The 25,860-nt window shown below is 41.2% G+C and overlaps 1 protein-coding gene across 2 annotated transcripts; it reads left to right on the forward strand.

Annotated features, from left to right (window-relative positions):
• MEMO1 (mediator of cell motility 1) lies at positions 1-25,860 on the forward strand. Of its 2 annotated transcripts, none has more exons than NM_001195423.2 (9): positions 1-410; positions 10,109-10,190; positions 11,755-11,823; positions 13,758-13,870; positions 15,202-15,313; positions 15,784-15,926; positions 17,070-17,146; positions 23,877-23,981; positions 25,174-25,860. In NM_001195423.2, exons 1-9 carry the CDS (start codon positions 350-352, stop codon positions 25,303-25,305), a joined length of 894 nt encoding a protein of 297 aa, NP_001182352.1. In that variant the 5' UTR covers positions 1-349; the 3' UTR covers positions 25,306-25,860. The 2 variants fall into 2 exon arrangements, with proteins under 2 accessions (NP_001182352.1, XP_015139218.2); XM_015283732.4 differs by lacking the exon at positions 1-410 and adding an exon at positions 1,305-2,324.

Below are 25,860 nucleotides of genomic sequence, written 5' to 3' on the forward strand. Positions count from 1 at the left end.
AGTCGCGGCCGCGTCCCCCTTCTCTCCGCGTCCCCCACCCGCCGGCGCGGAGTTGGCGGCGGCGGCTTCGAGCTTCGTCCCCGCCTCCCCCCCCGGCGCCCCCCGCGGGGCGAGCGCCTGCGGCCGAGCGCGGCCCCGCGGCCCCGGCCCGCGTCGCCCCGCCCGCCGCCCCCGGGCGCCCCCCTCCCGTTCGCCGCCCGTCCGCCCGCCCGGAGGCGCCGCCGGCAGCGCCGCCTCCGCCCGCCGGGCCCGGGCCGCGCCGGGGGAGGAGGGGGAGCAGCGCCGCCGCCGCGGCCGGGCCCGTCCCCCACCGGCTCCCCCGAACACCATAGGCGGCTCCGGCACCAAGATGTCCAACCGGGTGCTCTGCCGGGAGGCCAGCCACGCCGGCAGCTGGTACACTGCCTCAGGTAGCGGCGCCGCGGCCCGGGGCGGGGGCGGGGGCTGAATCAGCACTTTGCGCCGGGGCCGCGGAGCGCGGCGAGCCCCGCCCCGACGGCGCGGCCGGCACGTGGCGGGCGGGGGGCCGCGGCCTTGCGGGGACCGGGGCTCGCGGTGTGTCGGCGGCCCCCACGGCCGTGTCACCGCGTCGCCGTGTGCCCCTCCCGGCGCCGTGCCCGGGGCCGGTTCGGGGGCCGAGCGCCCCAGGGTTCTTCCTTGGGGCTTAGGGGGCGCGGAGCGTTGTGCTGCAGGGGTCGGTGCTGGGCTGGGGGCTCGGAGGAGGCTTCGTTCTCTTCCTGAGGCCCAACTCGTGGCTGCTCCTCCGAAGCTCCTTCTGTGCCGACGGTTGTACAGAGTGGGGTCCGTCCCTTTTTTTTTTTTAAAGTGATATTTGTGCAAAAAGAGCAGAAGGGAGGTGGTGCGTTGGAGGGGGAGCTCCCCACCCTCCCGGCAGAAGACAGAACCCCCTCAGGAGCGGCTCTGTTTCTATGCACGTGTGCATGGCCATACCCTCTGCCGGCTTTTGGAGCTGTGTGGGACTCCCACTTGTATTTCCACAGCCGTTACTGAAGTGATACGCAGCAGACAGCCCGCTGCTGGCCTCGGGGATAAAGACCGTTGCAGAAGTGTGGGCGAGCGAGAGGTTCTTGTGAGAACATGTGGGGTGCAGAGATAGGGGAGGGGGGCAGTCAAAGCCCTCTTTGTATTCAGAATCTTGAACTGACATTTACAAAGGACTTCACCTGGCTGTAACGAGGCGGTTTCCTCTCTCCTTCACAAAGTAATGAATAAGGTATGAGGCTAAAAAAAAAATAAAAAAAAAATGGAAAGGAAGTAAAGAAATACACGGGGGAGGTGATACCGGAAGATGCAGGCTGTGAGATAAGGAGCGGGGCTGTCGGCTGTGGCTGTGTGCTTCCAGACAACAATAGGGAGTGATTGTATTCCTCCTGAGCCTCATATTGGAGGCATAATGGCTGTGTCCATTGCAAGACTGGCCTCAGACCTGCGTCTGGAGCAGACAGCTTGCGTTTAGTTTTCCAGCTCTTTGGAGAGAAAGGTGGTTGCTCTATAGCAAGCGAGCAAGGCTGTGTCAAAGGTATTTTTAAACGTGTGTGAGGGCATCAGAATGTTAAGACTGGGTGGCAACACCATCACATCTGTTTGTGCTTCTTGTCGTTTCATTTATTAATATGGCAGAAAACTGCTTTGCAGCGTGGAATTGCTGAAGGACCTTTAGCTACATTTTGTAGCTTTGATTTTGATACTGGCTTCGTACCAGGTTGCAAATAAAACAAAATCTACTGTTGCCTCATAATTAATTTGTGAGGCGGAGGTACTGTTTGGCTTTTTTTTTTTCCCCCTATGCTAATTCAGCAGGTAGTTCTGTGAGACTGCATCTCCGTAGGTCTGTGTGACCAGTTTGGCCAGTAGGACTTGTCTGCAGTGGGACATCCAGGAGCTCTCAGGCTGCCTGTGGCTATTAATGGCAGGGGAGGAGTGGGATGGGGTGGCTGCCCAGGCACCTCCCTGCAGGAAAACAACCAAACAAAGATATTAAAGGGAATCGTGTTCTAACTAGTTGTGCTGATGGTGCTTCTGACAAGTTAAATTGTAACTGCTAGCGTGTGCCTTTGGGATTGGTGGTTAATGTTGCACAGACTGCAAGTTCGGGGTGGTGTTTTTACCTTCTGAGGGGATTTTTTTAAATGGAAGAACTTTATTAATGTTCCTTTCTGTGGAGCTGTCATGTGTCGTTTATGTAGGGTATGTGAGGCAGCAGGATAGGAGCTACGTGTGGTTTGCTGCCTGGGGACTTATTTTTGAATACCATTTAGGAGTGTCTATGAAAAGTGAAGAGGAAACAGATGAGGACCAAGAGGGTATGTGTTCACCATAGAATTAGGATTGTGATAGTTCTTTGCATTCCTGTGATTCCGCAGGGATTGTCTCGTCAGGTCCTCCTACCTACACCCGTTGTGCTTACCATCCAGGCCCAGAAGCGATTCGATGGGTTATATTCAACTGGTTAGCATTTAAGCTTCCCATTTCCTGAGAACTGTTCTGTCTGTATAGAGCTGAGCTCCCTTGTGCAGAGCAAGCAGGTGCTTTGGGAACCCGCTCATCCCGCTCCATAGTTAAGACAACTATTAGCATTCTCCATCTGTCCAAAAGGGCAATAAGAAACGTGGTTCTTGAAGGACGTGTTCAAAAATTTGTAAGACCTGACTGTAGATGTCTGATCTGGGAAGGAAAGGATTAAGTTAGCTGAGCAGAGAACCCTGGAAGCTGGGGGAGAAGAGGATGAGGAACAGATTTGAACTGGAAAACAGCATTGTGGCCAAAGGATATCCTTGAAAGGATGCCCTTAAAAGGGTTTACAAGAAATACTGTTCATTCTCATTAGAGACCAGTCGTTTTTGTAGGGCAGCAATTGCTTCAGCTGAAAATAAACCCTCGTTCCCCTTTGTTTTCTCCAGCTATGGAATATGTACTGCTTGGGTGTTCTGCCTTGGAAAATATAAACATGTGCTACATTCTAGTGAGAATACATCACCTAATTGTGTGATGTTAATAAACTTTTCAGAGCTGTTGAGACTGGATGCATGATTATGCACATCTAGGCATGCCTACACATTAATGTGTCATACGTAGCTGTAAGTAAACAACTTTGTTGTTAAGAGAGGGAGGGTGATGTCTCAGGCAGAAAGCACTGCGACTTCTACTCATCGATGAAGCTGGGGGGTGCTTCATGGTGGTGGTAGTGTTTAACTTCCAAAGTGTTCTTCATCCATACCGTGCTATTGTAAAAGAAAACCTAAAGAGCAACTTGCTTCATAAATTTCTGCAGTTGAGTTCTGGATGATGATAATTATGATAGAACTGTGCATGTCGTCTAGAATTCTTGGCGTGGGGAAGTTTGTGTTCATACCACATCAGTCTATGTAGTATGTTAATGGACTTTTAGATATGGGCTTGTGGAGCATTTGTCTAATGAGGTGTGTTTGGTCAGACAGTTAGGAACAATGTTCCTCCTTCAACCTAGCTGCAGCACTGAAAAAGGGAAGCTCTGCAGGTAAGCTTCAAAAATGTACTGTTGTGACCATTGCTGATAGTGGGCTGCTGGTCTAAGTAACCTTCCCCCTCCCCCCCACTTCCAGACCTGGATCTGTATGTCTGGTTTGGGTTGTTTTTTAATTGAAAGTCTCAAATAGTATGTGACATGCCGTTGCTTCTCTGGCCTAGCAACCTGATGTATGGTGGCTGCTGAAACTGCTCGCAAAAGAGAGATACATGCATACTAATGTAGACAAAACAATGAACCTGTTGCACTGCTCTAACAGATACGTATATATTTCTGAAGTATCATCATTCTGTGGTGAAAAATAGTACGCTGATTTATTTTTGGAAGAAAATCCTGCTGGGTTAATTCAATCGCCTCGCATTCAGATCTCTTGAGAGATTGATTTTGACCAGCAGGGGAAAGGAGAAGATTAGGGACAACATGAAACAAAAATGGCATAATTTTCCATGGCTTGAAATGCGGGACAGATGCGTTCCTAGATAGAATCATAGAATGGCTTAGGTTGGAAAGGACCTCAAAGATTGTCAGGTCCCATCCCCCATGTCACAGGCAGCATTGTCAACCTCTAGATCAAGTAGTAGATCAGGTTGCACAGGGCCCTACCCACCCTGGCCAATTCTGTGGGGGCATTGATCCATGCGTGTCTGAAATGAGAATAAATATTATTCCTTATGTATCCACTTATCTTTTCTCCTTATTTTATGTGTAGCATGCCGTTACAGGTGAGATGTCACACAGGGTACTTAACACACTTCATTTGCTGGCAGCCAGCCTGCCTTGCCTGGCTCCTGGAAGTGCTGAACGAATACTACAGCACTCCTTAATAGAGTGTATGATAAGTCTTCTCGTCTCAACCTTTCTCCACTCAGTGGCATGCTGACACAATCAAAACACAAAGGACTTGAGTGAGTTGTTCCAAATCACATGAGCAAAATCAAATTGACCGTGTGAATGACAATACTGCGTGAGTTGAAACTTGTCCTGTAAAACGGGTTTGTCATCGTGTTAGGTACGCTTTATTTCTGTTCTCTGTGACTAATTCTGTAGTCAGAAGTGTGGCTACTGGTAGCCTGTACCAAACCCTTTGACCTTTATTTCCGTATGCTTATTGATGCAAATGTAAGTTGGCATAATAATCACTGCATTGACTTGAAAGGCCACTGCACTTCTGAGCTACTTTGTGTGATGAGCCAAGTAAATGGTCTGTCTTCATACAGATATTTGAGTGGGGGGGGTAGAACCTTATGGTTGTCTTGTGTTCATTTCTTATCAATATCAGAAAAAAAAAGCTTGTACATCAATTACAGCCATTTCTACTCAGCCGTTGTCTTCTTGAATGAATGTCATGACTTTGCCAGGCCCGCTGCCTGCATGTTGAAGACAAACGTGGCTACTGGGCTGCCTCCCACTGACTTTTGGAGCCATGGCATCCTGCCTTCACTCAGCACAGAGCTGCTGCTCAGTACAGTGCTGAGCCTGAATGTCTGTGGTGGCATAAGGGGCCAGAAGTGAAGAATGCAAGTGGCTTTGTGAGCTGTTAGGCTGTGAATGCAGGTGTGGGAGGGGGCTGAGGGAGCTGGTTGCTGTTTCATCCAAGTTTTTTGGAAGTCTGTGACGCCGGTATGGCAGGAGGCCTGGTGTGCTCTCATTATTTGGAGTAACTCACCAAGGCGTATTCATAAACATAATGCAGAAGTAATGCATATAAACATCACCATGTTGTTTGTATGTGGTCTTGGATAAGGGCAGTGGATTTGGGTGAAAAAGAAAAATAAAACATGAGGGACAGTAAAATGAGAGGAAATAGAGACCTGATGCTGCTGTACACATCTCTTTTCACTAATGTCTGCAAGATAATTAATTACTGGTCACAAAGTCCTACTGTTGTGACATTAGCTGGAGCATTTCAGATATAGCCAAGCACAACTGTTCTTACCTTTGAAATCTGTGAACAACTAATTGTGCTATCTCAAAAATTCATTATTTGCTTTGCAAGGTTAGATACTGCATGTAATGTTTCTCTCCGTTTGATCTTCTGTCTGTCTTAGAAATTTTATGGGGAAAGCGGATGCATTGTTGCTGGTTCTCTTACAAATTAATCACAGGGCGCAACATTAACATGCAGACTTTACTATTCTACAGTGTGCAGTGCAAAAGTATACTGAAGTGATTTTAAATACGCTTTCCTGGCTATTGTTTCTGGCTGGATTATTTAAACACAGTTGAAATGAAGATACTCCAAGTAAAGAAAGTAAAGCTTCAACTTCTGTGGTACAAATAAAATTGAAAAAGGGCTTTATGTTTGGTGTACTCCTAAAACAGTCCTGCAAGTATCACCCTGTGGATACTTTCACAAATTCTGATTGCATTTAGCACCTGAGTGTTTCGCATTAGAGTCTAAATCACTTTCTTGGAGCTACGAAACAGAAGGTCATTTGTTTGCTCTCTGAATGGCCTAGTTGGGAAGGATTTCATAAAGTTAAGTGGGTGCGTGTTGGCTGATGTTCTTAATGGATGCAGACAGTGTTTGATTATTTATTTCCCAATAGCTTTCAGTGAAGCACATCAGAACTGGTAGAATACAGGAAAGCTGGAACGTGCCAGTGGGAACTGCCACCAAAGCAGATTTCAGTGTTATGGCCTCAGTTTTATTTTCCCTCATTCAAGCATTACCTGCTGTTTTATGTTCATCTTGCAGTGTGTAAAGTAGAAATTTATGTATCATAAGTATAATCTTCATTTATATCTTGATGTTTTCTTTTGCGGTCCTGTAATTTGCATAAGTAAATTTCTGCCTTGCTCTTAGGCTGATTTTGGTGTTTCATCAGTATTCAGTACTGGAAAAGTCTCTATCACAGCAGCAGGGAATTGCTCATCAACACAAGCCTTTGAAAACCATTTCCTATTCCTGACAAATTCCAGTCTTTGTCAGTAGAAAGCCTGTTCTTTATTCAAGAATTTGGCCTTTGCTGTTTGAAATAAAGACTTTTTTTTTTAGTGGAACCTGTATTCTTCAAAACGACTGCTATATTTCTGTATTTGTAACTGAGAAACTAGTTAGTCCTCTGTCACATTTCGAACTGAAGTCTGCCTGGCAGTTGGATTTGGTTGAGATTCCCTGTCAGAGCTGTGGGGATAGGAGTTCCCCCAGTTTATCACGAAACTGATTTGTGGTTGCCCCCAAGGTTTCACTGTTACTGACCTTGGTTCTTCTAACCTGGCACAAGACTAGAGACTTAACAAGTACATCTGCTATAGAATTTATTAGAAGTGCTTCTAAGCTCTGTAGGCTTTCTCATCTATGGGTAAAGATAATGAAAAGATCTAAGGAGTAAGGTGCAGTGAAGAAGAGGTTTGGTTCCTGTGGAACAGCACATGGCTAGATGGACAAAAGCTGAAAGTAGAAGTGTAAAAGCTGGGGACAGGGTCTGCATTTCCACATAGTAAATATCCAGTAATTAGCCATGTTCTGAAAACAAAGCACGGAACATGTTATAAACAGTGTTACTGTCACTGTGTTCCACCACGACTTGTACTGCTGCAGGTGCTATATATATACACATATATATGCAACTGAGAGATGAGACAGGTGTCCCCCGTGCTGCTCGGAATTTTGATTGAACCTCATGCTCTGCCAATAAAAGCGACACCCACTGTAAATGAGACTTCAGATCTCCAGCCTGAAAAGAGAGGTTTTACACTGGTAATGGCAGCTGCTGTGTCCAAAGCAAGTTTCCAATATATTGTGCTGACCTGTGGCATATGAGCACTTCAGTCTCATCCAACAGTGTCAGGTTGGTATGTGGAATTATGTTGGTATTAGTGTTGCTTTGGTGCAACTTATGAAGCCTGCACTGTGACAAGTATAGATGGGGGTGATGAACCAAGGTGTGTGAGTGCCGGGTGCCTGATTCATGGGGTAACACTATTTAACATGGAAAGATTCCTTCTTGCTTGCTGCATTGGATGATGTTGATTGTAAAAATAAGTTCAGCTTCTGGGCAGGAAGCTTGAACTGATTGTGTCTGTAGCTGTCTCTGTACATCTGTCTGCTGGAGGCTTGGTCTGTACTCGCAATTATTCTTAGTTTGGCAAAATTTCTGCCAAAACAGGATGTGGAATATCCATAGATAATGTCAACATTCTTTAGTTGCGTGCTTATATTTATACCTTATTTCGTAGGATTGAAACCCTGTCATAACATTGCTTGTTTCAGTGAAGCCCATGTTTTTTGCTTAATCTTTCTTCAGCCAAGGGCAGGTCTCATCTTACAGTATTAATGTTAAAGCATGCTGACTGTTCATAGAAGTAGCATCCAGCAGGCTTTCTGAGCCCTTAAAAAAGCAGTTGCTCTATCTGCCAGCTTTCCCAGGCTGGGCTTTCCACCTGCCCCTAAAGAGGCGATGAACCTCTCTTCTCTCCCAGCACTGCAGCACAAGGTTACACAGGCAGCACTGTCAGCTGAGGAGCCGACTGTTTCACTTATCTGGGGACTGTTTGCAAAAGCTTTTTTCTATTTTAACTTACACTCACATATGAACAAAACTTACGGTGCTATTCATCTTGTATTATATCATCCCATATGGCAGAGCATACCTACTGTGATAATGTGGGTTTATTTATATTGTATATATTCAATTCAAATATTTTGACTTTAGCCTCAAGCGCTGTCATTTTTGATAAACTGGAAGAAAAACCTCTCTGAACATGTTAAGTTGATGCTAACAGTAGCTTTCTGTCCCTAGGTAACTTGGTAACAAGGAAATTACTGTGCTACAATATCCCCCTTAAAATATTTGTAAGAACAGGGAGCTGCAGGTAATCCCATCAGTAATGCGAGTTCTCTTGGGGGTACTGTGGTTTATTCAGGTTTGATTTTACTAAAAGGTTGGATGGATACGTGTGGGGTTTTTTTTTCTTTCCATTTTCCTTTGTGTACTTCCTTTGGAAAAGGATTTGATTGCTTACATGTTCTAATGCAAGCTAATTTCAAGAAGATGTATTAGTTGATGGGGAAACTTGAATTAGGTTTGAGTTAATGACCTCAAAAGTCACCATGTAGTTGTATTAAAGGAGGGAAAAAAAAAGTCTAAAAGCAAATCTGTTACTCAGTCCTTGAGTAAACACTGGTAGAAGTTCCATCCCTTGGGTTACACAGACTTGTTAGTGATTTTATTGCCTGTAGAAAGAGAAGTCAGTACCAGCAGATAAGCAAACTGGACAACTTACTTCTACTGCACTGTAAGAGCAGAAATTTTGTTTTTGGTCCTCTTTTGAGCAATCATATGAAATTTTGGGAAATCACCAGAAATCCTGCACCTTGTCTTTAAACTGTTCAGTGAGTTACCTGATTCGTCTTAATGAAAGATAAATCGTCTTAACCGCCTTCTTAATCAAAAATAGCTGCTGGAGAAGGAGCGGAAGAAGGCCAAACACATTGCGTGGCTGGGGGTGAGCCCAGGTCTATCTGAGGCTGCCTGAAAGCTCCTGGCACTTCTGCTGTAGCGCTGCCACTGAGCCCTTTTTGGAGAGAAGGGCAAAGATGGGGTTGATTGATGGACTGGTTAAGTCTCTGGTTAGTAGATGTTTCAAGGAGTTCTTTCTTGAAGAGCTTTTTTTTAGAGAGTTCTTGTACATGTTTTGGGAGAACTAAAAAAAAAAAAGTGTTTTAATTTTAAAAGTGTACAATAGAAGCAGTAGAACAAAATTGATATGTGGGTATTTTGGACAGATTCATTGCTTTATAAAGTTACTGCATTACAGCATGCCACTTGTGGCATGTTAAAGGCGTAGGCTACATCTGAGGCCCTGGAGGTGATTGTAGATTGAGGGAAGGGTGTTGCAGTAAGTGTTCAGCTTCTACATGTAAAAAAAAAATGGGAGTTTTTACAACCACAAAGGAAGTCCTTCCCCCCTACCGCCCCCTTCTGCAAAAGCTGACATATTGGCAACATTTTGTGTAGCTGTAGGCAGCTCTTGAGAGAGCCGTCAGCATGAGGTCTGATCTGTGGAATATGTAGTTAGGTTAATGTCAAGAAGTATATGTACTTGTAGTATAAGTATATGATTGGAAGCTGTTATGGAATTAGTATTAGCATTGTTTTCAGCTGTCTTCTTTACAGCTTTTCCAGCTTATAACATGCTTTATGTTGTGCTTTGTATTCTGTCATATTACCATTGCCCATCATCATCTCGGTATGTAGGGTACACCATCTTTCTGTATTGTTTTTTCTTGGCATATGTTGTCTTATTACTTCTGAATTCTGTGGATGTGATTACTGGAAGAATAAATAATCTACCGAGCTCCCTTTTGAGATCAGTAGCCATGCTTTCTAACGATGTGCATCTATCCAGACAACATGTGGATGTAGGATAAATGAACTTCAAGGACTGGGAGTTTGAAACTTCTCTAGTGCAAACTTGAACATTACAGGCATGTTGGTTTTTACACTTCCTTTTTCTGAACTGAGACACAGGCCTTGAAGTTTAAGATTACTTTAAATGTTTGACTTTAAATGTTGATTATGAAGGTGTTCCAGATGTATTTTTTTATGACTTCAGTATTTCCTTATGTCTTCATAGGACCCCAGCTGAATGCACAACTAGAAGGCTGGCTTTCTCAAGTACAGTCCACAAAGAGACCTGCTAGAGCCATTATTGCACCGTAAGTTTGAAGTCTATTTTTGGTGTATATAGTATTTGCTTTGCTAAACGCATACTTATTCTGAGTGATTTTTGAAAACTGGGGAAGTCTTGACTGTAGCTGAAAGGAATGCCATGTGCTTTCTAAATAATATTTAGAAAATGAAGTGGAAGATGATCCACGATCATCTTGGTACATGATCAGTTTCCTTTGGCAGATGGATTGAAGAAATAATCTTTCCCCTGTGATCCACTAAGATAAGAGGTAGAGTAGTAGCCTAAGGTGATGACTCTTTCAATGCAGTTATAGCATTGAACGGCTATGCGTGTATTTATTTTTGAAGTCAACAAAGAGAAAACAACATTGCAAATCTAAAAACTGTATTGAAACATTTTCCTGCAATCCGAAATAGTGTGCTTTTGTTGGGTGTTTTTGTGTGTGTGTGTGTGTGTGTGTGTATTTTTTGTTGTTGTTGTGGTCTACCATCTAAGAAACCATCTAAGTCATTTAGGTAGAACTACATTTATTGACAATAGGAAAGGCATATATATAAGAAAGGTATGCTGATTATTCCAATTTGTTGTGAGTAGGAAGGAAATACTTGAAAATGCACCTTAATTAACTTCCTGTATTTCCTGTTGTAACACAGTGTTAACGTAATGTTAGAAGTATTTCATAATAGTACTGAATCCATGGAAGAAGTTGTCCCATGTCTGCCGTGCTCTTTTCTCATGGGAATATTGGAGAAAGGCTTTCCAGCTGCAGCTTAGATAACCTGGGTTCTTTTTCCAGAACTGCTGGAGATGCTTCTGTGTCGTTGCTGAATTCCTGCATTCATCTATGCCTTTGTTTTGGCACCTGTAAAGTGGAATATGGCTAATAAAATTTTTGCAAGGGACAGAAAAACTTGCATCAGAGGGAACCTTTTGAAGGCTCTGTTAACCTTGCTGATTCACTCTGTCTCCCTTTTATCCACTTAGTCTGCAGTAGTGTACCCTTTTGAAGTAAAATCCAGGGATAATTTTGAGGATAACTTGCTCCAGATATCATCTGTGTATATGCATCATGCTGCATTCCACTCCCTTCCTTATGCCCATTTATTCTGTTGCTGAGGTGGTGTTCATCATTGACTGAATATTTTTATTCTCCTTGCTGTTGTAACACATAGTCTGCTCTTGCCAGGCTCTTCTACTGTCCTGTGTTAGGTTACATGTATCTGGTTAGGAAAGCTTCCTCCAACATTGTGTTGTTTCCAGATCTAATGGCTGCACTCTCTGCATTACTATGAGCTCCTGATAGTATGCAGTTGTACAGTGGGCTTACTGTATCTTCTATAAATAATGAAAGGTTCTTTGATTAAGGAGGCCTACTTAATGTTTACTGCTAGCTCTTCTACAAATACATCATGCATGCATTCAGTATTGGAATAGTGCTGTTCAGCTGTTCCATGAGATGGTTTGGGGATTATTCTTGCTATTTCTAGTTTTTAGGGGATTAAAATGCTAATATTTAGTAGCAATGTAAATGTTATATGGACTGTACAAAAATGTTAAACATAGTTAATACAGTTTAACTTGATTTACAGCCATGCAGGATATACCTATTGTGGATCTTGTGCAGCCCATGCTTACAAGCAAGTAGATCCTAATATTACGTAAGTATTAAACTCCTTTTTTAGGAATCTTGAGATGAGGTCTACGCAATACTTTTTGTTCTCTTTAAATTTTGGGGTTTTGTGTTTGGTTTTTTGTTTGTCTTTTCTACATTCATGTTCTACTTTTTAAGCCTCACAGCACTCAAATTGTTTGAATCTTAGGGAAAAAAAAAAGGAGATATTGTTGAGGAAGAACATGTAAAGCAATATTTTCAAAGATTTGGAGATTTATTGGTAGCTACATTTCATGTAGGGAGATGTTAAAGGTGTTCTTTTAACAAATAGTAATATAAGATTTGCTTTACTGCTCGATGTTCCATTGCTTTTCTAAGAGCCTGAGCTATTTTGTATCTTAGCGGTCACAGCGTATCTTTGTTTCTATTTTATTTTTCGTGGGAGATTTTGTTTGCTTTTAAGTATACTGAAGTATTTGATCACAATTCTGCATTGGTTTTTCAGTGCAGGATTATGGGCTAAATGCTACCAGGGTTCTCTTCTGCTGTGGAGAAAAAATAACCATTGCATGTATATAATATTTAAAGTCAGTGAAAGTTACTTGTAATAGTTTTAAGTGGACTTGTGTTACTAATGGTGCAGGCTCAAAAATAAAACCCCAACATTTAAAAAAAGAAGGCCACCAACAAACAACTGTTTGTTGTCTGCACTGTAGTCTGTGTCTCCATCTAAACATATGAAGAGATTTCATTCTAGAAAGAAATATAATTCTTGCCTCTTTTGACTGCAACATTTCTTCAATGAGAATTTGAAAACATTTCCAGTATTTACTCACTGTATGCATCTTGCAATGCCAGCCTAAAAACTGGCTCTATCAGCTGCTTATGAGATAAATGTCATACTCCCAAAGGCAATGTTAGCATACACTCTAAACTACTGTAAACAAAGAGAAGATAACTTAGTGTGCCAGAGAACTGGTTTCTCGAAAACTAAATCAAGTTGCATTCCCCAGGTTCAGTGACACAGTGAGTGAATTGAACTTTCTGGATCGCTTGCTGTTTTATTGAATGGGATGTCTAGAATTCACTAGAGTGTAATTAATCTTTCAACTGAAGTATTGCACATTTGGATTTTTTGTTTATATGAGCTCTGTAAGCAGCTAGAGTGTTTGGGAATTGCTTTTATTTCGCATGCAAGAAAGAAGAAATAAAAATATTTTCATGTCTCCACCACTTTGGTTCAGTGTAGAAATATCATGTGATCCTGATGCTGAAGAGCTGAATTTCCTGTAGATTTTTTTCAAGTTCTGTGGCAGGAGAGCTCCTAACAGCTAAGCAAGAGCCAGGAACTGATGACTTCATGAAATAATATCATGATGGTGGGTGAAAGATGGCAGTATCAGCTGAAGCTGTGAGTGTGTAGATCCAAATCCCTGTTTGAAATGCAACAGCTGGACAAATGCACCATTTGAGAATAGCTTAAAGTGGAATTTGGTAAAACTTGAAGTAAAGGCTAGTCAAGTAAACTATTCAACAGCTCCGAGTAGGTGATAAATCTATAATCCTCGTTTGAGAGTGTGTACCTGTAATTGTTGACCATGTATAACTAGAGGTTGAGTTAGATTTTCAATTCACTCCTTGGACCAAAGGGCTATAATGTATAATTCTGCCTTCAGATGACTCCAGTCAATTGCTAGTTGATTAGTGTTGGTATATAATCTGTTCAAGAGGTTTAAAACTACATGAAGCATTATTGCACCGATCTTATGATTGTTTCTGAGTTACTGAGTGAGGCCGGGTCAGGGATTGATCCGTGGTCTGATGCATAATAGAATAAAACTCTGCTGTTAACTACCAGGTAACCGCTGAAAGTATCACTTCGTATGTCAGCGTTTTTATTAAATGTGTCACTCTAAACCAACTCTCTGTACCATTGCTGTTGTCTAAATTCTGGGCTTTTTTTTTTGTTGATTGTTGTAGCCGAAAAATTTTCATTCTTGGGCCTTCCCATCATGTGCCCCTCTCCCGATGTGCACTTTCCAGCGTGGACATTTATAGAACACCTCTGTACGATCTCCGAATTGACCAAAAGAGTAAGTGTGCAATGAAGCTTACTTGCTGTTGACTGCTGGGGCTTTAGAATGAGCTGTGGCAGTGCAGTGCTGAGGACACTTGTGGTGTTGGGCACATCATTGCTTTTCTGTGGCATACAATGTGAAAATTTTTTACTCCAAAACAACTCATTGAAGGTCCTGGTGGTTGCAGGCACTAATGTATTAAGATCTTTGTCTTTTGCTCCTACATGTGAAGAATTCTCAGTCTTTATTTAAATAATCTTTATCAATATGAGCTTGTGCCTCTTGACAAATCTTGAAAAGCAATCACAAAATTAACAAGTGTTACGTTAAATTAATAGCCCCTCCATACACCTGCTCCAGTGTTCTCTGAAGTATTCTATCTGCAAAAAGCACAGTGCATTAGTTGGTTTGAGTGTATTTCTAATAAAGGAACAAAAAACTACCTTTATTTGGATGCTGTATTGCATGTGACTTTAAGGTGTTGCAGTACCTACAGGATTTAGTGTTAGTCCATGAAGTCTTTGAGATTAAGTTTAAAGATGCAGTGAAGATGGCTGTGGTATTCTGAGTTGTATATGTTTCAAAGTATATCTAAACTATACAGTATCTCTTTCAGAAGTGCTAATTAGCCAAATTTATGCTGCTATCTCATTATCATTGATGAACGAAGCTAGTTCAGGCTTCCTGCATGGTGCCTGCAAAAACTTCCTTAGGTGCCAAATATTTCAGGTTTTGCAGAATGCATTTATGTCGTGGAGAATGAGGCAGGGCCCTACATCAGACTGCCCACCAAGCAGAGTTTTCGAATGCAAAGATCACTCTGTTTGCCTACCACCGAGTTCGCTTAAGAGAATGTAAGATAACTTATAGGTGTGGATTACTTAATCAGATTTTGCTGTCTCTAGACCTCATAATTCAGTTAATAGTAAACTATATTAAGTAGTGATACATCCAGCAATGACTCAGCTGGTCAACTTTTTTTTTTTTAATGATGCTATAGTGTGGGAAAATAAGAGTTGAAAGACTAGGCAGCTGCATGTATATTTTCTTATGCTCTACTGTGCTATGAAGTTTTATTATTTGATCTGGTAGCTTAACTGAAAATCTCTGTGCCTACAAGGTGACTGATTTAACACATGTTTATTCTGTAAATTAAGTAGTTTATGACTTGAGTGTAATTTTAATCTTACATTTATGTAGAAATAAAGTGGTTTATGTTGACAGCTCTTGGAGACGAGTAATATGATTTATTAGGCTTATTTCTGATAATGGTGCACTATATTTTGCTTTATTGTTTGTGTGTGTGGGGGGGAAGAATGATATAAATAATTTTTGATTCGTTTCAGTTTATGGAGAACTGTGGAAGACCGGAATGTTTGAGCGTATGTCTTTACAGACAGATGAAGATGAACACAGTATTGAAATGCATTTGCCTTATACTGCTAAAGCCATGGAAAGGTACTGGGGCTAATTACTTCTTGTACAGGAATGTACGTGATGTGCGTTAAAATGCAGTTGAGACGTTTAAGGTACAGAAGGAAGATATAATACCCTTTGTAGGGATTTTCCTACCGTAGTCCCCCATCCCTCAATGAAAACCTTGGGGAGGGAGGGGTCAGAGTATTATTTGCTTGGAAAGATAGTCTACGTTTGGGCAGTACTTGTACACAGAGATTTTATTTATTGGTTTCACTGTGTCTTTTCGTTTGCCTGGTGTTTCCATTTTGCAGCAAAAATGCTGTTTTGGGGAGGGGTTTGTATTCTGAAACTGAAGTGGTTTCAGGTTTTAAAACAGCTTAGGAGTATGATCTTATCAAGTGAACTATAGCTCGAAAACATCCTTTTAAAACATTCTGCAAATTGTTAGCAAGTCCTAAAACACTTTAAGATGTCAGTTCAATTACAGCCTTTTTTCTTTTGCTTATAAGCCATAAGGATGAGTTTACTATTATTCCTGTGTTGGTCGGAGCACTGAGTGAGGCAAAAGAGCAGGAATTTGGAAAACTCTTCAGTAAATACCTAGCAGATCCTAGTAACCTCTTTGTGGTTTCTTCTGACTTTTGCCACTGGGGTAAGTTTCACATCTCTTCATGACAGCAGTGTGATTAATGTTTTTGTATTTACTTTTTTAAAATGTATTTCATTGAACACATTTTGACATTTTAACTTTTGGTAAATGTATATTTGAGACTTAAATATGTTTGTAAAGCAAAAAAAAAAAAAGTTGGAGCAATAGACAAAAACAGAATGATAATATATTTTTCAGTGTAGCAAAGAAGTGGTGCAGGAATATGGGTTTATAAACGTCTTTTAACTTGCATTGAAATGTCTGAAGTTTCTTGCTCTTTTTTTCTTTTACTCTTAAAAATCTCAAAGGATATTGCAAAAGTAACTATTCACTGGACATGACAACATCCCTTTGGAAATAAGTTTTGTATATTTTATTGCTGGGTAAGATAGCAAATGGAGTATTTATGGCAACTCAGCAGAGTTATCCCAGTTCATGTTGACAGAACTAGATAGATTCCAGAAGCCTTGACATCTGTCATTCTGCTTTCATGCTTTGTTTTCCCTTTACTATAACAATAGCTGGAAAGGGGGACTGCTTCACAAAGATGTTTTATGTTACACAACAGACCTTCTTCCCTTTTATTCATGGTCATCTTTGGTCACCTTATGTAACAAAGTTCATGTTTTACTCGTCTTTGAACTGTGAAATAGGTGGAGCTGTAGGAGAGTGACCTGTGTTCAGCTGTGGCCAATGAGCCATCTAGAACTGTTTAATTGAATTATCATGAACTTTTTCTTGTAACCTTCATTTACAGTGGGTATTATTGTGTGAGCAGTAGTAGCTTGGCTCCAGGGTTGACCTTTGTCTGAAGAGGAATAGTGAAATTAAATGTTACTTTACATGTAAACTTACAGAAATGGAGTCTAAGGCATTAACGGGCAATTAATAAGTGATACTGCAGTGTCAGTTCTACAGATCAGGTTTTTCTTTTTAAGTACAGCTGCCCTTCTCTTTAGATCTTTTACTTGGCTTCTGGGCTGCTTCTGTGGTAGCCCTAAAATTTTCTCAGTGGAGCTAAAAGGTGTGAAGCAAATGAAGAGTACTACTTACAGATGTTACAGTTTCAATTAATTTTTAAGTACTAGGGAGTGTTTTAGCTACAAATTTTCCCTTTTTTATTTTATACGTGATTTTTGTTTCAAGGTCAGAGGTTCCGTTACAGTTACTATGATGAATCCCAAGGAGAAATTTATAGATCCATTGAGCACCTAGATAAAATGGTAAGTTTTCAGATTTGGTGGAACTAACTAACAAGTTTCTCCTGTACTTTACATTACTTTGAACACGTCGGAAACTTCTCTAACAAAGTGTTACAGATTGGCTATTTTATTGAATGTATACTTTTCCTTTGCTTACCAGGGAAAGAACTTAGCTGTGTTTTTTTTTTTTTACTAATATCTTCTGTTTTACTGAGTGTGCACGGTACACTGTGGGTGTAATCTAATAAGCATAATTTATGAGAATACATGCATGCTTACCTACTTAGAATTCCCCCAGTGAATTCCTGTCCACGTACCTTCAATGAAAAACAGTAAAAATTATTAAATGTTGTGGTAGTTCAAACTTGATAGCTATGAAACCTGCATAGTGAATCAGCTTTGTGATCTTCATGATTGTATTAATGGTTTCAGCATCATCCATTATGAAGAGGAAAGGCTGTAGGGGATTGTGCTCTTCAGGAAAACAGAAGTCCCTGTTTCTTGGGGGAGCAGTCTTACCTCTCTTCTACTCGGTAGCAGTTGATGGGGGAAAAATGCTAGATCATACTATGCTCTAGGTTTGGCAAATGGTTGGAAGGTATGTGAAATACACAAGAGATCATAATGCCAATTTTGTTCCATTTTCTTTGCAATCATGGGAGCCGAGTATTTCCTTTTAAATAGGAAAAAAAAAAAAAAGCTTACCTTCAAAACAGTATTTAACTCACAGAATAGAAATAATTCTCCTGGAAACACAGTTTTAAAATTCAACTAAAAATACTGGATCATTCCTGTGACTTTGTGAATCTGTTGGAAGAGACAGCTATTGTTATTTAGGGAGCGTTTATTTATTATCTTTTTTCCTCTTGTCTGAAATGAGTGAAATAAGAAATATGTTGGAGAGAGCTCTGGAGTTTTTTCCTTTGTGTATCCTTATTCATGTCTTTCGCTTTCACCAATCGTTGCTGGAATAGAAGTAGTAAATTTGCCTTCACTCAATGCCATTTTTACTAATTCCTACTGTCAGTTGAGACGTTTGTGTAGAGTCCCAGAACTTGAAGCTCTGCATATTTTTGTAGGAAAGCAGTTTCAAGTGTGTTAGCAAACATAGTTTCCTCTTGATTATTTCTGCAAAGAAGGCTGGACTTTGGCATTTAATTACTTTTGATGAATATGCTGCTTTGGGCTGTTTCTTTCTGTAGTTATTCAGCCAAAGAGAAATGATGTTTTTGTAGCAGTGGTGAAATTGATGTCTACTGTACACAGTGTAGCGACTTTAAAAGTACTGTCTCTGTCTTAATTTTAACTGGAAAACTAACCTTGCTTTGTGGCAGTATACTTTGTTGTCTGTTCATAGAATCATAGAATCACCAAGGTTGGAAAAGACCCACAGGATCATCCAGTCCAACCATTCGCCCTTCACCAATGGTTCTTGCTAAACCATGTCCCTCAACACAACATCCAAATGCTCTTTGAACACCACCAGGGTCGGTGACTCCACCACCTCTCTGGGCAGCCCATTCCAGTGCCTGACCACCCTTTCAGAGAAGTAGTATTTCCTAACGTCCAGCCTGAACCTTCCCTGGAGCAGCTTGAAGCCATTCCCTCTAGTCCTATCACTATCATAGCACATAATTCCATAATCAGACTCCATGTTCAGACTTGATACAGAGTGATGTTTTTAGCTATTTTAGGAAATTTCTTTCTAGCAATAGGACGTTAAGGACAATGCCACATAGATTTGCCTGTCATATTCTTCCAGCTTTTGAATGAGTCTATTCAATTTTATATACCCCACTCAGTTACCTCTGTTGTTGTTGTTTGTTTGTTTTATCTCAAGTGTTGAATTTTTAATGTCATTTGGCATGCTGAAGAGACTACTGTTATAACTTCTGGGCCTCTCCACAGAGGAAATAGCATGAAGTTAGAGACAAAACTGTTCTAAAACCGGCAGCGCTGTCACCCTCTGCGATTGCTGATCCAATGAAATTATTGCTAGCTAAAAGCATCTGCCAGCAGAGCAGCAGACTGAGTACTTTGTAAGCAGGAAGGTGTTCTGTGTTGAGATGAAAGGACTTTTCTTTAGAAATACCCTTATGGAAGGACTGTGATCTTAGTAGGACTTCACCTTAGGCACGCGTGTGTGATTTTTTTATTATTATTATTATTTTTTTCCTAGCTAATGTATAAACAACCCTAAACATTCTGAGCATTAGAGCTTTCCCAGCCTCTTCCCACGTCGCTCTGAGAAATTTCATTTACTGTAATTCTGTTAAAGAAAGACTTGAGGCTCGAGCATAAAAGATACAAAGTTGTAAATATTGCTGGGCAAATGTCAGTTTCTCCACAGCAACTCTTAATATGCCCATTCTGTTGCCTTGCAGTGTGATCACTGGAAGGGGTACTACACCCTCCTCCTTAGCAGGGGTACCTTAGGGAAGAAGCCTCACATGGAGAGTTGTCATTAAGCAGCTGATATACAATGTGGTGTTTGTATATCATAACCTGATACCTGCCAGCTTCTTAAATAAGCGCAGAGGAGTATTCTGCAAGGCATCATTGAAGAGTATTTATTCTTCAATTGTGGCTGACCAGAAAATTCAGACTATGTACTCCAACTATGTACTTCTCTGCCAGATTGCTCATTTTGTATCTATTTGTGAAACCTTATACCTCTCTTGAGTCAACAGGATTCTGTCACCCTGAATACTGACAGGGGAGCTGTGCAGGAACAGCCAGCTGTTTTTGTGGAGAAGCAGTGCGCAGCATGGTTGGCTTTTGAGGTGGTTTTTGCCGACCACTCCAGTGTGTTAGTACCTTCCAGAGAGCTCCAACCTGAGAAGACTTTTTAGCGTAGGTGTAATGCAAGACTATGATTTTCTGCCTGACTGCCCACCTCTTCAGTCTCTGCTGTGCCCAGCTATTAATTTCCCTGTGGCTTGTTTATCTCCTAGTCTGAGTGACTCCGATGTACAAGGAGAGCTGGACTGACTAGTGCTGAGACCAAGTTTGTTTCTGCTTCTCTAAGTGTGGTAATGGTAGTTGTGTGTGTATTTGTGTGTGTATTTAAATATGAAGAAGCCACTGAGTTTACTGTTGGGAAACTTGAACTTGTCAAAAAGTCTTAGAATCCTTAGAGTTGGAAGGGACCTTTAAAGGCCATTTTAGTCCAACTCTCCTGCAATGGACTGGGACAACCACAGCTAGATCAGGTTGGCCAGGTCCTGGTCTGGCCTTGCATTGAAATTCTCCAAGGATAGGGCATCTGCCATACCTCTGGGCAACCTGTTCCTGTGCATCACCACCCTCATTGTAAAAGACTTCTTCCTTATATCTAACTTAAATCTACCTTCTTGGAGCTTGAAACCATTTCACCTTGTTTTGTCACAACAGACCCTGCTAAAGAGTCTGTCCCCTTCTTTTCTGTAGCTCCCCTTTAGATATTGAAAGGCCGCTATTAGGTCACCTCAGAGCCTTCTCTTCTCCAGGTTGAACAGCCCCAGTTCTTTCAGGCTGTGCTCATAGGAGAGGTGTTCCATCTCTTGGATCATTTCTGTGGCCCTTCTCTGGATGCAATCCAACATATGTGTTTCTCCTGTACTGAGGACTCTGCATCTGTATGCAGCAGGTGAGGTCTCACCAGCACAGAATAGAGGGGCAGGATCACCACCCTCGACCTGCTGGCTACAATTCTTTTGATTCAGCCTGGGATATTGTTAGCCTTCTCGGCTGCAAGGGCACACTGCTGCCTCATGTCCAGCTTCCCATCCACTAGTATCCTCAGGTCTTTTTCGGCAGGGCAGTGCTCAATCCTTTGATTCCCCCAGCTTGTATAGGTAGTGGATGTTTCTTGGACCAAGGTGCAAGATCCTGCATTTGGATTTGTTGAACCTTGTGAGGTTCACCTGGTCCCACTGCTCAAGCCTGTCTAGGTTCCTCTGGATGGCATCCCATTCCTCTGGTGTGTTGACTGTACCACACAGCTTGGTGTCATCAGCAAACTTGCTGAGGGTGCACTTGACCCCACTGTCAATATCATTAATATTAAAGAGTATCGGTCCCTGGCACTGGCCCCTGGGGGACACCACTCATCACTGATCTCCAGAGAGACACTGAGCCATTGACCACCACTCTCTGGACTCAATCCTGCATCCAGTTCTTTGTTCATTGAACAGTCCACCCATCAAATCCATATGTTTCCAATTTGGAGAGAATGATGTTGTGGGAGTTTATAGTATAAAATAAGCATACAGGTTGGATGTGGTTTTTTGGGGTTGTTTCTTTGTTTTCTAAGCTGGTAGATGTTTTGTTCTATTGGGATCATTTTATATAGTTTGTGTGTTTAATTACATTATATATACTGTGCTAGGTTATTGTAGATGCCATTTATCATGTCTGGTTAACTGGTATATGCTGTAATATCTACGTGATAAACCGTAAAACTGTGTGATAGTTTACATTTTGTCATATATTTTAATTCAGCTGAGCAAGATTTAGAACAGTTATTCCGAATGCTAAAAGTTTCTGACTATCTTCATACTTCTTTCTAAAACAGACAAAACACCACCTGATTGAAGTATTTCTTTTGTTTCTCGAAACCATTTTAGATGAAGAACCAAGCTTGTTCTGCCACAGTTCTTAAATTTGAAAGTTTGGAACATTCAGTGCTGCTAAATGCTGATAGAATCGTTGTTACTGCCAATCTCCAATGGATTGTATCAGCTCTATAACGTATGGAGCTCTGCTAATATTTGCTGGGATGAACTGAGTAGCTCTAAATGCTCGCAGAGCTGATTTGTGCGTGGAAATAAGCTTAGGAGGCATTCTTATAAATCCTTATTCATTCACTTGAGACAAATGCTCAAGTGGCCGTGCACAGTATGTTCTAGTGATTTATGGCTATAAAGTGAGCATCTTAGGTGAGCAGCCATTCTTTTGAAGTCATGAAATGGTTTATTAATGGGTGAAATGTGTTCTTTTGAGCTGTTCAATATGTGGTTCTGCTGTCTTTAGTATATTGACATATACAATTCAGCAGTAAATGCAGGATTTGAGTACGCGTTTCTTCTTAGTAATGCAATGGTATCTGTAATCACTGCTACTTAGAGAGGAGCTGCCTTTGTTTTTGGCACTCGTTTAAGTTCTGTAGATCTACAGTGTGAGTAACAGCTGTGATTACCAGCCAGGGGTCTGAACGCCCTCTCTGTGACACTAGAAGAACTGGGCTCCTGCCAGCAGTTAGTCAGTATAGTTTGGTTTTATTTTTCTGTAATCTTTTTATGAAGTCATCTTATGTCTGCTTTTAATTAAAATTATACAAAGGTGATGGTTATGGTTGCTGTTTTCTAATCCTCCCCTGATGCTCCTGGGAGCCTCCAGCTCTGGGAACCTCTGGGCTGTGATTCAATCTGAAAAATTAGTATATCTGCCAGATCAGCCAACGCCCTTACAGAGAATTGAAGAGGTTTCACTCCTGGCGTGGAAGCTTCAGACAGGCTGCTTTCTGCATCGTGATTTCTGCTTTTATCACTTATGCTTCACAAAATCGGGGGAAGTGGTTGGGACAACCCCAGAAATAGAAGAAGCCTTTGGAGAAATGATCTCTGTTCTCCTTTTTTAATGTAGCTTTCTAATATGAAATTCCCATTGTTCCCATGCAAAGTGTATGTGTTTCTTCTGGTCTCTGAGGAAAACCTTCCTGCTTCATCGGCTACAATTAAGAAACACAGCTATGTGTCTTACTGATTAGTAAGTGTCTGGGGCTCATTTGTCTGGTGAACAGAATTAATCATCTTCAGAGGGAGGAAAAGCAGCAGAGGATGGACTCTGATATAGCCAAAATAACAAAACCGTGATGAAACCCAGACATCGGTGTTGTTAGACCTGCTTTGGGCTACTTTCATCATGTATGATTCGTTGTTTGGGGATAGGAAAAGAGTAGGCTGTATGTGTAGTTGCAAGATTCCTTTTGCCTTTGAGAATACAGATATTTGCATACCTGGGAGATCTTGTTTTCCTTGCAAGTGTTAGCTTTCATAGTAGACCCCATGTTATCATGGATCTCATTGTGGATGGAAAGGAATGTATTGATATGATGGCCTTGTGGAGTATGGAAGCATGGTCTCCTGGCTCTTACGGTTCTGTGGTGTGCCACCTTGCCAGTGCTTTAGACGTATTCTGGATCTGATTTTTACGCTGTGAGCGGATGGCACTCCTGTGCCCAGATCAACTGCCTTGTTTGTGTGCTTGATATGTCTAGGAAACATCAGTCCTGCCGTGTGCTTGATTTGCACGTGCATAATTTGTCTAGAGCTTTTTGGCATCCGGAAGTCCCCGGAAAGTGCTCTGTCTGGAAGACTGTTAACAGACAGAAGAGATGGAGGAGAAACTTCTTCCTGCTTTGCTCTTTTAGTAACTGTCTCCGCTTATTGCAGTACAACATCTTATGACAGCAGGGATCCTTGGAGGTGGGAGAATGTGAGAGGAGCACTTTTAACGTGAACTTCATTGATACCTGTAAGGATAATATCGCAGATCTTTGGGTTGTTGACAGATTTGGAAGAGTTCCTGCCTTTGTAACTTAAGGGCTGGCAACAAGAAGACTGCAAGCTAGACCCTCACATGCTGAGATTCCCTTGCTAGAAAGTAGAGGATTTTTATTTCTCGTGCGCTCTGTGTTCATAAGTAGGTGATTACACAGACACCTGCTTATGAATGTGTGAAATAATCATTTCTATCAATTCTTTTTCAGGGTATGAACATTATAGAGCAGCTAGATCCTGTATCTTTTAGCAATTACTTGAAGAAATACCATAATACAATATGTGGAAGACATCCTATTGGCGTATTATTAAATGTAAGTAATTTCTGATCCATTACAAACGTAACGTTTAGCAACGTGCTTGCATTTGTTTTAAATGTAATATTGCTGAAGTATTCCGTAGCTCTAAAATGGCAAGTCCTGAATTAATTCCTTTTCCCAAGTGTTCTCAATTTGGTCTGTAATTTCCTTGTCTTACTCAGACAAATATTCTTACAAAGGCTGAGGTTTTCGATTGCCTGAGGGAGGTGAGGTACCATGATCCTTTTGAATGTCAGTAGAATAGTCATTCACTTTCTCTTGGCACTTCAAAAATAAAATCCATCGCTGTGAAGAAGTACGTACTTATTCTTCTGAATCAGTGCTTACAAATGCACTTTATGTGTATATTCTTTTTCAGTCTTGCTATTAGCTAGCCATTGTGAATGCCTTGTGATGTGTGACAACATTGTTTTCGCAAATATGATACGAGGGCACTTCTGTAAGAATGAGTGCAGTGCACCGTTAACTCGTAAATTTATGGCAATTAGAGTTCAGCTTAACTGCTATTTTATACTTTTTTTTTTTGCTTTGATGCAGAGCAGGCATAAACCTGCCTTAACTTATTTGTTTAAATTGGGTCACAGCTGCTTTACTGATGGAGTGCCGCGGATTTATCATAACGCTTTAGTGAATCTCACTGCATTTTTAATACAATTTAAATCTAAAATATGAGGCATGCTAACCTTCTTACAAGGGAAAACCTAATTCCCTGGAAACGTAGTCTGTGGAGAACATCTAGAAGAGTCTTTTAATGTGTGGTCTGTAGAAGTTTATATGATGCTGCAATATTGATGTGGGAGATGCAAGTATCAAATTCAGTATTATGGCCTAACTGCATAAATATCCAACTCTTAGCCTCAAATAATGGTGAGTTTTGCAGTGAGTCTGAGCTCAACTCTGTTAGTTTGCTTTTGCCAGTTGTCACACAACATATTTCTGGTGCGTCTTTTCTTTAATGGAAAAAATACTGTCTAAAAAGTGCTGACAAATCTTTTGTTGTCTGTGTTTCTGTATAAATTCCTCATAGAACTCTAAGTGGTTTCCAAAGATCTATTTTGAAAGGTTGCTTGGTATTGCTTTATAGAGCTGCATGGATGTATGTAGTACGCTGGGGGGCAAGAGCCCTCAAGGGGCTGGGGAAGGAACTGAGAACTGATCCTCTTTTTTTTTTCCCCCCTCTCTCCAGGCTATCAATGAGCTCCAGAAGAATGGAATGAATATGAGCTTTTCATTTTTGAATTATGCTCAGTCAAGCCAGTGTCGAAACTGGCAAGACAGCTCAGTGAGTTACGCAGCTGGAGCACTTATGGTTCACTGAACTGCTGAATGCTCAGGGATGGCACCTGCACACACTCTGTATACGGGGTCCCAGCCTAGCCCTTACAAAGATACAGTCCCTGGTCTTTGGGTATACTGAAACCTCAAACTAATAGAACTTTCTTCTTTTCTAGTAGGTGTAGTCCTTCCTTAGTTTCAACTCATTTAAAAATGCTTTCTTGTTTAGGACAATGGAAGGAAGAGTGGTATCAAAACATTCTGTGATTTTTCTTTTTTTAGGAAAGATAATAGCTGTGAAGGTATGGGTGGCAGACAGTCCTTACAAATGCAACATGTAAAGCATTTACCATATCCTAAATTTGCACTCTTTGCAGACCTGTGCACATGTACTCAGCTTTCAGAATAGTTTTGCAAGTTGTAAATGGGGGAAAAAGGAGTGGAAGCTTTTTAATAAAAGGAAAAAAAGGAAAACAACGCATTTATAAATGATCCTGTATTAGAATATAATAAAACTCCAGTATAGTCAGTTACTACCCGTGATGTACGACAGATATCTTCTATTTTAGTTGCTAATAAAGGGCTACACAAACCAAAA

The sequence above is a fragment of the Gallus gallus genome, chromosome 3 (assembly GCF_016699485.2).
Source record: "Gallus gallus isolate bGalGal1 chromosome 3, bGalGal1.mat.broiler.GRCg7b, whole genome shotgun sequence".
Lineage (NCBI taxonomy): Eukaryota > Metazoa > Chordata > Aves > Galliformes > Phasianidae > Gallus > Gallus gallus.